The 14,923-nt window shown below is 39.6% G+C and overlaps 1 protein-coding gene across 1 annotated transcript in view; it reads right to left on the bottom strand.

Moving 5' to 3' along the window:
- Nucleotides 1-14,923, bottom strand: part of M1ap (meiosis 1 associated protein) — a 60,759-nt gene that overhangs the window by 22,465 nt on the left and 23,371 nt on the right. The window contains exons 5-7 of the mRNA XM_069989068.1: nucleotides 6,698-6,871; nucleotides 4,843-5,005; nucleotides 3,936-4,077 (exon numbers count right to left, since the gene is read on the bottom strand). Of these exons, the coding sequence (XP_069845169.1) occupies nucleotides 3,936-4,077; nucleotides 4,843-5,005; nucleotides 6,698-6,871 (479 nt within the window). The remainder of the gene's footprint in view (nucleotides 1-3,935; nucleotides 4,078-4,842; nucleotides 5,006-6,697; nucleotides 6,872-14,923) is intronic.

Raw genomic sequence — 14,923 nt, forward strand, 5'->3', positions numbered from 1 at the left:
ATGGTACCTGAACTCTGGGCCTGGGCACTGTCCCTCAGCTCTTCAGCTCAAGGCTAGTGCTCTACCATTGAGCAACAGCACCACTTCCAGCTTTTTTTTTTCTGCTTATGTGGTGCTGAGGAATCGAACCCAGGGCCTCATGCATGCAAGGGCAAGCAATCTACCACTGAGCTACCTTCCCAGCCCCCATATCTTTACTTTTAATAGCTACAAACTATGTTATTGTAAAATAATTTTTGTTTGGCCAAATTGCAGTTTCTATAATTTTTCTCCTATCTAGACTTATTTATTCACCTATTTAAAACATTTAGGTTGTTTCTTTTTTGCTTGTTTATTTTTGTGCTTGAACACTGTCCTTTAGCTTTTTTGCCCAAGGCTACCATTTAAACCGCAGCTCTACTTCCAGCTTTTTGATGATTAATTGGAGATAAGAGTCTCATGGACTTTCCTGCACAGGCTAGCTTAAGCTGTGATCCTCAGATTTCGGCCTCAGAGTAGCTAGGATTGTAGGTATGAGTCACCAGCTCCCAGCTTGTTTCCAATTAAAAAATCATTGCATATAACACTGAAATGAACATTCTGTACATATAGCTTTGCCTTCTTTTCTATTTTCTTGGGCAATATTCCAAACAAAATTTTTGAAAGATATAATTTTTCCAGAAAATTTACACTTCCTATAACAGTGTGTTTAAATGCCAATGTATGTTAGAAATATGTATATAAGCCACTTGGAGAAATTCATCCCTAGTGATGTATCTATCATCTCCCAGATTCTGAGGAACTGAGTAAAATAAATAATAAACGGAGCTGTTGGGCACTAACATTTATAACTGGTCTGTTGTCTTTGCTCTGCAAAGAGAGAAGGTGGTTATTCTTCAGACAGGAAACAGGAACTCAGTGGGTGGACCCTGAAAGGGAGGATGGGCTTTGAAACAGGAAAAGAAGTGTGCTTCTGACAGTGAAAGAGACACAAGGCTGTGCTGTCCTGATCACTAATATTCTTTAGTCTATATCTGTCCCTGGGGACTTCTACTTATAGTTCTTTTATTTAGAGAGAGAGAGAGAGAGAGAGAGAGAGAGAGAGAGAGAGAGAGAGAGAGAGTGTGTGTGTGTGTGTGTGTGTGTGTGTGTTTCCATTTCAGGGAATGACCTCTAACTTGTTCAGGTCAGAAACGAAAACGAAAACGTTATTTGATACTTTACCTTACTCTCTATATCCACTATTTTGCCATGTTCCAATGATTCTGTATCTAAAACATTTCTCTATTGGTTTATTTTTCTCAAATTGACTTTAACATTCTAGCCTAAGCACAATTTTCTCCAGCCTAGACTACTACAGTTACCATCCTACCTTCTTCTCCTGTTTGAAATCTTGCTTTTGTTGCTTCACTTACAAATGTCTGCTCAAGTAGTATTTTAAAATTTAAAATAGGAATAATAAGTTATTATTATTATTATGGGTTGTGGGGCTTGAACTCTGGGCCTGGGCTTATCCCTCAGCTCTTCAGCTTAAGGCAAGCATTCTACCACAGCGCTATTTCTGGTTTCTGAGTGGTTTACTGGAGGTAAGAGTCTCTCAAGCTTTCCTGCTGGGCTGGCTTTGAACTGGGATCCTCAGATCTCAGCCTCCTGAGTAGCTAGGATTACAGGCATGAGCCACCGACGCCCAGCTAAATATTACTTTTTCTGATACTGTTCCCTATTTATAATAAACTCCAAACTCTAACCTGACCTACAAAGCTTTACACAATTCCATGTCTGCTTACTTTTCCAACTTCACTGTTTGCTCAATTCAGTCATAATGCTTTTCTATTCTTAATTCTCTCAGTTCTTTTAAGCCTTAGGGTCTTTGCACATGCCTTTTCCCATACCTGGAGTGCTGCTGTCACCTGGCTGATTCCTACTTATCTTACAGGTCTCAGATAGGCCTTTTTTTTTTTTTTTTTTTTTTTTTTTTTTTTTTGCCAGTCATGGTACCTGAACTCTGGGCCTGGGCACTGTCCCTCAGCTCTTCAGCTCAAGGCTAGTGCTCTACCACTTGAGCCACAGCACCACTTCCAGCTTTTTCTGCTTATGTGGTGCTGAGGAATCGAACCCAGGGCCTCATGCATGCAAGGGCAAGCACTCTACCACTGAGCTACCTTCCCAGCCCATCAGATAGGCCTTTTTATAGTAGTCTTCTTTTCCTTTATAATTGTCTCACAATTAAGAGAATAAGACTATGTATATAATCTGCTTCTGAGTGAAAGAGACAGAGTTATACTGTCCTAACCATCACTCATTCAGATATATATGAACATCAATGTGTGTATATGTCTGCCTTTTTCATTAAAAAGCAGGTTTCTTGCAGGCATAATGTTTATTGTATCACCAATGAACACACATCTAGTTCTTAGTCTGATGTTTGGCACAGACCAAGGGATGTGTGTGTGTGTGTGTGCGCGCGCACGCACGTGTGCATGTGTGTATGTGTGTGTGTGTGTGTGTGTGTGTGTGTGTGATACTGTGGATTGAACTTCACATTTGTCAGGCAAGTGCTCTACTACTTAAGCCACATTCCCAGCCCTTTAGGGAATCTTAATTTAAAGGAACAATAATGTTCGGCACAAGATTAGGAAGGAAGGTTTTAAAATACCATTACTGAGCCAGGCGCTGGTGACTCATACCTGTAATCCTAGCTATTCAGGAGGCTGAGATCTGAGGATCAAAGCCAGCTGGGGCAGGAAAGTCCATGGGACTCTTATCTCCAATTAACTACCAGAAAACTGGAAGTGGTACTGTGGCTCAATTGGAAGAGCACTAGCCCTGAGCTGAAGATCTAAGAGACAGCACCCAGGCCCAGAGTTTTTTTTTTTGGTCGGTCGTGGGGCCTGGACTCTGGGCCTGGGCGCTGTCCCTCAGCTCTTCAGCTCAAGGCTAGCGTTCTACCACTTGAGCCACAGCTCTACTTCCAGCTTTTTCTGCTTATATGGTGCTGAGGAATCGAACCCAGGGCCTCATGCATGCAAGGCAAGCACGCTACCACTGAGCCAACTTCCCAGTCCCAGGCCCAGAGTTTTAAAAGCCTCATGAACAGGAAAAAAAAAAAAAAAAAGATATTACTGGCTGGGAATGCAGCTTAGTGGTGAAGTACTTGCGTAGCATGTATGAGGCCCCGGATTCAATTCCTTGGTGCCCCATAAATAAAATAAAAAATACTATTACATAAGGAAAATTCATTATTGCTATTTAAATATTAAGTTATTATAAAATAGGAACTTTTCAAGCTTATTGTTATACAACTGATTTCAGAAAATATTTTCTTCACCTGCTGAGGAGCCCAACATACATTGTTTTGGTGACCTACTGACTTTTGTCTGACTTATACTTAGAGATATTTTCTTTTTTGTTGTTGTTGTTGTTTTTTTGGGGGGTGCGGTTGTGGGGCCTGAACTCTGAGCCTGGGCGCTGTCCCTCAGCTCTTCAGCTCAAGGCTAGTGCTCTACCACTTGAGCCACAGCGCCACTTCCAGCTTTTTTCTTTTTGCTTATGTGGTGCTGAGGAATCGAACCCAGGGCCTCAGGCAAGCGCTCTACCACTGAGCCACCTTCTCAGCCCAACACTTAGAGATATTTTCTAAGTCTCTGGAATTACTAGCTATGAGATGAGTAGGAATTGTATTTGCCTGTATTGGGGAGGTTCCTTTGGATCACTCAGATCTTGTAATGTGAGGCTAAGGATGGGAAGCCATCTGGTAAAGTGTGCCGATCTCTCCTTTAGAGTCACCTAACAAAGGCAGGTCATATTTGTTCCAAATTTCAGAGTGAATCTTTTTTTTTTTTCTTCTGTCTTCTTTTGGGGGTTGAAGTAGGTCTGGGATTAAGGAAGAGTTAGTTGCTGCTGTCCTACAGTTGGTATCTGACCATTCTTTTTTACATGGGAACATGGGTACTCACCAATAGGCTGTGACACAGAGCATGAAAATGCTGCTGATTTGTCTCCAGCTCATCCCAGTCCAGCTGCCAACAGCTCGTGGGTTTGAGGATGAAGGGGAGTCCATACGTCAGTGACTCACAGAGCCCACTAGATTTTAGAGCCCTAGAAAGTGACAAAGGCAGTAAAGGGCTCCTTAGTGACATCTAGAACTTGTACACTGATCCACAAAATTCAGCTTAAAGTTAGGACCTTATTATGAAAGTTTTTGGGATTAGAGTCTACAAAGTATCCACTTTTTTGTGAAAGCTAGAGATTTATTGTTATTTTGTGATTAATAAATCATGACATTGTTTATGACACTGTCCCACACTGTACAAATTATCCATCATTGTATGGCCAACACCAGCATGCAATCTGCTATGCAGAAGATTCTCAAACTCAGGAATCTGTACACAGGTCCTATGCTTATGAACTAGAAAGCAGTAAAAATGGCTTTGGCCAACACTATTAATTCTAACTTAGACTTGGTTTCTCTGGAAGCAGGAATTTTAGTACTCAAAGAAACAGAGGGATGGGAATAGAATGTGTAGACCACTAGTCCCTAGTCATCTGTACTGATGACTAACTACATTAAGCATTCAATAAACATTTACTGAATGGTTGAACACCTTTCAATTCATCTTGCTTTTCTCTAGAGATATCCTTGGTTTCTAATTTTCATGCTGCAGCACTTTGAGCATCTGCTGTTTGTGCCTCAACATGCTGAATAGTTCAACCTTGATTTTTTATATTGTATTAGTAATTGCTACCGTGGAACTGACTCTGCCTGATGCATACTTAGAAATATAGCCAACATCTCTGGACTTCCTAGCCAGATACTAGAAAGAACAGCATTTGCACAGACTGGGGAGGTTCCCTCATACCTACTTGATCACTTGGAGCTTATAGTGAGAGGATGATGACTGGGAAGCCATCTGGTAGAGTGTACTGATTTCTCCTTTGGGGTCATCCATTCTCAAGGTGCCATCAGCAGTACCGGGCAGCAGGGACGGGCTGAGAAGCCTCTCTTGGAGATCACATTTCAGGCACACTACAATAAAAGTGGCATTGGAGGAGAGATTGTAGGTCACAAGTTACCTCAGGCTATGCCATTAAGAGACAACATCTGCTATCCATTTCCCCTCTCTCAAGCAAGCAAGAGAAGGGGAGAGGCAGAGAGAAGGCAAAGAAAAATACTATTGGTCTGAGAAGACCTACTACTCTACCCAATAGTTAGCTTATTTTCTGTGCCTGACATGATTTTTACCATTTCACTTCTGGCCAGGCTAAGAAGTTGTCTTATACTGACAGATATGGCTTCTAGCCCAATCCAAGAAGAACATGTGTGAAGAAAGCAGCGAATATAAAAATATACAGAGGCCCTTTGGCAACCACAGAAGAAAATCTTCCCTCTGTTGCTTCCCTCTGGCTAAACTTTGTCATGACAGCAGGTCAGATGAAGGAGGAGCAGAAAAGCAGAAGTCAAGCAGTCAGAAGACTGCCCCTGTTTTTCTTCAGGCTTTCTAGCAGCATTTTGGGATATGCATAGAATAAGACCCTAAAGTAGCTTATTTTTCATGCTAAGCAGGCATTCTTAACCATTGGGCCATGCCTCTAACACTAGAGAGTAGCTTATTTTTAATTGCACAAAGAAACCTGGGATGACATTGATCAAGGTTCATTGTCCTTATAAACTGACATATTGAATGATAACCCTTTTGTACAACCACTTACAGATAATAAAATTATAGTAACAAGGAGAAACCTGTGTATAGGATCTTCAGGGCCTTGGAACATGACTATGGCACAGACAATAGTTCTGAAGGGTGCTTGGACTGTATAACAATAACAGCGCTAGCTGTTACTTTCACAGGGTGCAATGTTTTGTAACACTGTGCTTTAATTCTTGATATTGTAAGATCTTCCCAATAAAATGTATGAATACTTTTTCAATAAAATATCTCATTTGAATACTGATGACAAACTTGCAAATAGACAGATGTCAAGTACTTGTGAGAAGGCTAGTAGCTGATGGTAGGTTTAAAAATGAATAATTTCAAGCCGGGCACTGGTGGCACAAGCCTATAATCCTAGCTACTGAGGGGGTTGAGATCTGAGGATCATGGTTCAAAGCCAGCCTGGGCAGAAAAGTCTGTGAGACTCTTATCTCCAATTAACCACTAGAAAAAAGGAAGTGGTGCTGTGGCTCAAGCAGTAGAGAGCTGGCCTTGAGCTGAAGAGTGTAGGAACAGCGCCCAAGCCCAGAGTTCAAGTCCCACGACTGACAAAAAAAAAAAAAAAAGAAAAAAACCCAGGATCCTCAGATCTCAGCCTCCTGAGTAGCTAGAATTACACATGTGAGCTACTAGAACCCAGAAATTCAAGGAATCTTTGAAAGAAACCTATCCAAAAAAGACCTCCCCCAAACCTGGCCATAGGCAACATTGATATTGCTGATACCTACCATATTAAAATGAGAACACTGAGAAAAATATATGATTCACTGGGTTCTTAAATTGTGTAGCTGTGCCCTATCATTGAAATGTCTAAGACTTTGCCTCCAAATGAATTGGCTCCTAATGGCAGGGTTTAATTAGGGAACTTTCTCCTTATACATTATATTAATACTGGACAGTCTCATTCAATATCTAGGCTAAAAAAATTTGCCAATTAGCTTCACCAATCTAGAGTCCTAATCCTAGACAAAGATATTCATAGTTTACATAATATATCTTTTGTATACTTGGATTATCGCCAGCTCTAGAAATATTGCCGAAAGTCTGTGAAGGAAGAAGAAGGTGGATGTGTTCTTGGTCTGTTTCACTATTATGTAGCCAGGCTTTGAAGAAAATCTCCATGTCGACAACATCATTGTCTATAGTCTGAAGGTCAATGTCAGTTCCCAGGATGGAATTCTCTGCAAAAGAAAGGAAAATATTAAGTATTTAATTTTAATTTTAATTTTTTTGTGGGTTGTGGGGCCTGAGCTCTGGGCCTGGGCACTGTCCCTCAGCTCTTCTGCTCAAGGCTAGCACTCTACCACGTGAGCCACAGCACCACTTCTGGCCTTTTCTGTTTATGTGGTGCAGAGGAATCGAACCCAGGGCCTCATGCATGCAAGGCAAGCACTCTACCACTGAGCCACCTTCCCAGCCCCTAATTTTAATTTTTTTTAAAGTTTTTTTAAAATTGTGAAAATACCGTAGAGAGGTGTTACAATTATATGAGCAAAGTAATGAGTACATTTCTTTTTTTTTTTTTTTTTTGGTCTGGTCGTGGGGTCTGAACTCTGGGCCTGGGCACTGAGCTCTTCAGCTCAAGGCTAGTGCTCTACCACTTGAGCCACGTGTCACTTCCGGCTTTTTTCTGCTTATGTGGTGCTGAGGAACCGAACCCAGGGCGTCATGCATGCAAGGCAAGCACTCTACCACTGAGCCAACTTCCCAACCCCATGAGTACATTTCTTATCAAGCATTGTTGCCTCCTCCTTTGTTTCCCCTTACCATCCCTGCCTTCCCATCTCCCCCCTCTAGCACTTAATTTTTAATTACAAAGTTTGAAAATATAAAAGTTTGAATGAATGTATCTTCTTTTTGACTCATCAATTGCATCTGTAGATATTTATCCTTGAGACATTCTTGGACAGCACACAAAGAGACATATGCAAAAGTATTCAGCATAGCATTGGTGTAATAACAAATAATAATTCTTATAAAAAGTAATTCTGCTGTTAATTAGTAGATGGACACTGAATGTGTCATAATTCACGTAGGGGAATAGTAATGTAAATTAAATACTTAGTTAACAAGAGGACTTGGGCTTTATGTTGTGTTACAGTGAAAATATATTTAATTATAACTTCTGTTCTAAAAAAAACTTAAAAGAAAAAAATAGATGAACTACTGGCTTCTATGTTATGATCAGATTGTAATGTTAGTCACTGACACTATTTCCCACTATAACTAAAGTTAGTGGTTGGTAGCAAACAGGATGGAGATGATCTGGTGGTGTATGATTTGATCCCAAATCTAAATTAGAGGTATTGGCTGGGTGGGATAAGATGGCTTTTTCTGGTGTAGTTCTGGCTTCAGGCAGCATTAGCACTAGGGTCTGAGTCTCCATATAACAGTGAAAGCCAGATATCAGGTGATGGAGGAAGCACAGACAGAGGAAATGAGGCAAGAGTTGGAAAGAAACTGAGGAGTATCCCTCATCGTGAGGGGCTGGCTGAAATACTTTTACAAAGGGCCTAAGAAAAACCAGTTGCTCTAATGAATTACCTTCTGTGTGTGACTCATGAACCTCAGGGAGAAGGCAAGTTTATTTCTAGAACTACATTCCTGGAGACCCGTTGGTAGAGGTGGCAAATTTTCCACAAGAAACAAAGGGGGTTCAGTCCAATGTACTGGCTCTGACACAGGGGAGGTATATGGGGAGAGTTAGAGGCCTTCACATCATAGTAAACGCTCTCATCCTGAAGCTGAACCTGGGCATCAACAGCATTTTCTTCTTTGGCCAGATGATTAGAACACTGACATTTTTGATGTATAGTTATGAGGATTAATTCAGTAACTAGCTATTCATTCAGCTGCATTGTTATATATATGACAATCTGAGTCCTTAAGTTCCCCCACCCCCAGGACTGGGGTTTGAACTAGGTCTCCTACTTGCTAGGCAAATGCTCTACCATTTGAGCTAAGCTTTTATCCTTTATTCTTTTTTACTTTTAAAATTAGCATACATTATTCTCACATGGGAGGTTTTACTGTAACATTTATACACATATATCCTGATCAACCACACCGCCTCTATCACTATTACACATTTCCCTTTCTTAACACAATTTCAACAGGTTTCAATATTCTATTTTCTATCAATATTCTATTTCTATTATTATTAATGTGTACTAAGTGAATTGCACTTAAGTTTTTACTAAAAGCAGTATTCTGGATCATTCCTACCCAAATGCTATAGTGATAAATACAAAGTTATTGCTAAAGAAATACTCCTTACATGTGAAACATTCTTTTAAAAATAATGTAGGAATGTGAATAGAATCAAAACACTTTACTTGTGTGAAATGGAACAATAAAGATTGTTTAGAATACTTAGGGGAAAAGGGCAGGAAAGATGAGGGAAGTGAAAGAAAGAGTAAATCTGATCAAGTCAAGGTACATTGTATTCATACATAAATATGTCAAAGTAAAATTGCCTTGTAAAACTAATTGATGCTAATAAAAATGTAAAGAATTAAAAATAATGTAAATTTTATTTTACCAAAACAAGTAGTAATTTAATTTTTCTAAGCCTGTGAATTTGGTTTTGACTTGCGTAAGAAGTATGGAAATGGCTGGGCAGCTTCTTTTCCATGAAGCAAAAACAGTTATTAATGTTTAAGGGCACAGTTACAGAACTGAAACAATGGAATTGTGTAAAGGAGCTCAGAAAGTAGAGAAGGTAAAATTGCTGAGTCCCAGTGACAAAATTTTGGACATGACAAATAAGTATAAAGGGTGGGAGATTAGAAACTACCATGAACATTGTGAGAGGAAAAATATAGTTTTGGGGTTTTTTTTGGCCAGTCCTGGGGCTTGAACTCAGGGCCTGGGGCTTGAATTCACTGCCCCTGAGCTTCTTTTGCTCAAGGCTAGCACTCTACTATTTGAGCCACAGTGCCACTTCCAGCTTTTTCCGTTTTGTGGTACTGAGGAATTGAACCCAGGGCTTCATGTATGCTAGGCAAGCACTCTACCACTATGCCACATTCCCAGCCATAGTAATCTTTTTTTTTTTTTTAAAGACTAAGACCCCATATTGAGACTTATGAAAAAACAACTCCCTTAAGAAAGGATGATGGCTATGGAGAATGGCAAGATTTGTCTGTAGCCTTATTGATAGTATTGGCATGTGTAGAGGATGAATGTATCCATTAGATGGGGAGAGAGCTCATCAGATATGGCTCAGATCTCAGCCTCCAGAGTAGCTGGATTATATATAGGTATGAGCCACCAGTGCCTGGCTATTTTCATAGCTTTTGGTTTACATTTGCACTACATGTACTTCACAGTAAATGTTGTATATGTACAAATAATATATTATTCTCTCATTTAAATAAAACTCAACAAGTATAGGAATTATTTCTTTTCACATGAACCTTCTCTATTCCCTAGATCAGTATGCTGCACAGAGCTGAAGCTAAACAAAGGCCTGTTGAGGTAAACAATTGCTCTTATTACTTTTCCTGTAATTCCTCTGCTTCAGCTTTGTTAGTCTCCTTGTCATATGACCTACTTCCTTCCTTCCATCGAACTTTTATTACTCTGTCACTCCATGGCCTGCCCCTCCTCCAGCGTTCAACTCAGCTCTGACTTTTCCAGTTTTTCTTAACTATATCCTCCCTTATCTGGCTTCAATTAGCATTCCTTGGGTATCTGTGGACTTTATTTGGGCAATTTAAATCACATTTGTTAGTTCATCTCCTCTGAAATGGCTTCTTCTCTTTTTACTGAGCTTATGAAAAGTAGTGGGACTTCATGAAAAGAACAGGATTTGTATTATGCCTTGAAATTGTCAGCAAAGTGGTTTTGTACTAACAACCTATTTCTAGTTACCATGAGGAAAAATACTATTTGTATGATATAGTTGTACTAGTTCCTAGTAGTACAACCTACTTCCTACTTAAATGAGGTATTAAAATGGGATATAATTATCTGAAAATGGCATGCGATGTTTCTTCCTTCTCTTTGTCAGCAAAATGCTAGCTGCCATATGGTAAGAATCTTTTCCTTCCTTTCTTCCTTCCTTCCTTCCTTCCTTCCCTCCCTCCCTCTTTCTTTCTTTCTTTCTCTTTCTTTCTTTTCTTTCATCAGCTGTGGGGCCTGAACTCTGAACTCTGGGTGTGGTCACTGTCCTTCAGCACTTCAACTCAAAGCTAGCGCTCTACTACTTGAGTCACAGCACCACTTCCAGCTTTTTCTACTTATTTGGTATTGAGGAATTGAACCCAGGGCCTCATGCATGTAAGGTAAGCACTCTACCATTGAGCCACCTTTCCAGCCCTGAATTTTTTTTTTTAAACTTGTTTCTCCCAGTCATTTCTCTTGGCCTCTACTTTTTTCCCTCATCTTTACTGTACCAAAGAACAGCAGCACCTATTATTGAAAATCTGAAAATACAACTAAATGTGCTAAACCTGAGGTTCAGGAGGAAACTTTTTCCTTCCCAGATGAAGTACAACTCCCATATTGGCCAAAGAGAGGGCATGGTAGGTCCTAAAACACTGGTCCTGCTGACAGCAGGGTGACAGGAGTGAAGCTGCATTAGGAAGCTGAAGAAAGGCCTCCATCACTGCAACTATAGAGGCAAGTTACATTCACATTCCATTTTTAGACTTACCCTGCCTCCCTGTGGTCACATGCTGTAACATCCTTCTTGAACTCTCTCTCTCTCTCTCTCTCTCTCTCTCTCTCTCTCTCTTTCTCTCTCTCGTCAAGGTGATATACAGAGGGATTACAGTTACATAAGTAAGGTAATAAGTATATTTCTGGTCAAACTTGTTACCTTCCTTCATTTTTCTCCTACTTTCCCTCCCCTCCAGTCACCTCCAGTATCCCCAGCTCCCCTCTCCCCCCCCCACCCAATTGTACAGATCATTTCCGACATACTGTTTTGTGAATATCACTGTTGCATTGGTTCCCTCCTTGTCCTTTGTCTCACCATTCTGTTGTTCCCCTTTCCTTCCCTAATTCAGATAACCATCAATACTTAAGGGAAATGTCATGAATAAAACCAGAGGTTATTAGAGCGGATAAAAAAGGCCAAGAGGTTAAAGGCATGGCTCACGTGGTAGAGCATCAGCCAACAGGTGAAAGCCTCAGATATTGAGTTTGAATTCCAGTACGGGAAAAAACCCAATTATATGCTATCTATAAATAATACATACATTTTAACTATAAAGACACAAATAGGTTGAAAGTAAATGGATGGGAAAAAATGAATGGTTAACTAAGAGCCAGGAGAAATGAAAATGTATGTCCACATAAACATCTGTGCAGCTGCTTCATCTGTAGCAGTCAAAGATGGGAAACAACCAAATTCCCCATTAACAGGTGAATAGTTAAACAACAAAGGGCATGTTCATGTAATAGACTACAACTCAACAATAAAAAGAAACTACTGACATAAACAATATAGATGAATCTCAAAATCTAAATAAAAAGGCAGATACAAAAGAAGTATATAATCTATGATTCCATTTATATAAAATGCAAACACATGGAAAGCAGATCCGTGGCCTATAGAAACAAAAGGAGTTGACAATAGGAATCATTTGAGGATTATGAAAATGTGTTATATTTGACTGTGGTGATATATTTTTGTGGGCCATACAATAATAAAAGCACATTAATTGTGCACTTCAAATGTCATGTAACTTATTCCAATTAAATTGGTACGGATAGCACTCTACCACTTGAGCCACAGCTCTACTTCTAAGTTTTTTGGGGGTGGTTAATTGGAGATAAGAGCCTCACAGACTTTCCCACCTGGGCTGGCTTTGAATCGAAATCCTAAGACCTCAGCCTTCTGAGTAGCTAGGATTACAGGCATGAGCCACTGTAACTATGCAAAAATATTTACTTATAAAAAAGAGACAGGTAATTATTTTTCTGAGACCATGGCTGTTAATAATGAATTAAACAAATACTTTTTTATGATAAAAAATCTTTAGGTAATAAACACCACAGTGGTTCTACTTTGGTCTTATACCATAGGGAAATGACTTTGAGGTAGTTACCAAAGAGAAACTCTATGAGTATTTTTGTTTTCTGGTCTATTTTCTTTCTTTCTTTTTTTTTTTGGTCTATTTTCTAAGATACTAAAAGAGGAAAAAAGTCAATATCTGGAGTCTTAACAATTGCATAGAAGCATAGGAGGGACTTTCTCCAACCTCTAGTTCTCCCTGGAATTCTTTAAAAAGCAATTATCTTCTTTGTTTGGATTGTTAACATTTTGTGTTTCCTGAGAACACATATGGACAAAATACCTTTCTAAAGGATCTTGACATTGATCTCTGGCAAACTCTGGGAGGAAATATTAAACAGATGGTTTGTAAGCACTTAGAAAAGGAACCTGATATTCTTGTGTATATGGCTGAGAATTATAGGCAAGTTGATAGCATCATTAGGTTGATTTGTAACTGGCTGAAAGACTTAATACTCAAGGAGTACAGACTCTTATCACAACCCGGTCAGCTGCCTCTGAATGCCAAAGTATATTGATCACTGTGGCCTTTTTAGTTTGGGCACATTTATTACACTCTGTAAAAAGCTATTATAATTTTTTTTGCCAGTCATAGGGCTGAACTCAGGGCCTGGGCACCCTCTGAGCTTCTTTCACTCAAGGCTAGCACTCTAGCACTTGAGCCACAGTGCCCCTTCTGCTTTTTTGTTTGTTTGTTTGTTTATGAGATACTGAGGAATCAAAACCAGTGCTTCATGCATGCTAGGCAAGGGCTCAACCACTAAGCCACATTCCCAGCCCTAAAATTTTTATTTTATATAAAGACCTGAAATACATATATAAGCTACAAAACATAAAAATAAATGGATACTCATGAATTTTTTGTTCAGTTGATTAGCTCAAGTGATGCCAGTCCTGAGTGAAAAAGCTAAGTAAGAGCACTAAACAGTGCTAGGCCCTGGGTTCAAGCCCTAGTACTCTCTCTCTCTCTCTCTCTCTCTCTCTCTCTCTCTCTCTCACACACACACACACACACACACATACACAATTAATTAATTAATTAATTTTTTGCTATTGGATACTGAGATTCTTTCTGGGTACAATCTCTGAAGGAAAAAAAGACATAGTTCACGCCTTAGGTGCTAAAGAGAAAGAAAAACACCTTTCTCTCATGGATTCAGTTTGAAAACTTAATGGGAAGGACTTTGATTGGTGTCTTGGAAAATTACAGTTGCCTCAGCCTAGGTTATGACCCATTTTGTGACCAGAAAGGAGATGTCACCAGAGAAAGGGGATGTAAGAAATGCTGAGCAGGATATAAATATATCCTCACTTAATTCAACAAATACTTCTTGATTATCTAGGATATGGTATACATTAGGATACAAAAATGAGGAAGCTCAACCAAAGTGTTTACAGAATGCAGACTGAAAAGACATCCAAGAATTCACAATTTAGATGAATAGAAAGAATTATCACACAATGAAGGAGCGATGAACAATTCAACAAGGAAGATAATTAAGTGCTGAATTGTATGCTGCAGACAAGTGATGTAGTTGACCTAAGGAAAGGAAAGTCAAAACAGTAGTCCTAAACTTGAATTGGGATTGAAGGGATGGGAAGGAGTTGGAAGAGGAGGGAAGAAGACAGGAAGAATTCAGAGGAAAAGCCTATTGTGGGTGGAGGAATGATAGAAAGAACTGTCAGTAAAAAGACTGGCTTGAGAAAAGCAGTCTGTGCCAAAGATGAGAGCTCACAGACCACACAGTTCAAGCCGGTTACTCTCCCTCTCCAGGCAGAGTTTAGTGACCTCATAATGCCCGAAACATCCACATGTGTGAGAATTTGACAGGAACTACAACCTTAATTACCAATATGCCTACACTTTATTATAGGGAGAGAGGAGGAAAGAAGAGTGACGCTTCTCATGTGGGACCAGGAAGAGATTAATGCTATCAAAAAGTAAGCACTCTCAGGAAGTCAAGTATAGATTATCTAATTATGGAGTATAAGCATTCTGTTAACCAGTTTATATTCATCCAGCACTCAAGTAATAGTTCACCCTCCTGCAGTGCTTTCTATTTATACAGGCCCCTTCCAAGAGTATGTACACATAGAAGAGCCCACTGCATGGTTTGGGGCATGGTACAAGTGGTAAAGTACTAGCCTTGAAGGTAGGAGTCTTGTAAGTCAAGTTTGTTTGTTGTACTAGGGATTGAACGCATAGAAT

Source organism: Dipodomys merriami, unplaced genomic scaffold, assembly GCF_024711535.1.
Source record: "Dipodomys merriami isolate MVZ:Mamm:240054 unplaced genomic scaffold, mDipMer1.0.p SCAF_37, whole genome shotgun sequence".
Taxonomy (NCBI): Eukaryota; Metazoa; Chordata; class Mammalia; order Rodentia; family Heteromyidae; genus Dipodomys; species Dipodomys merriami.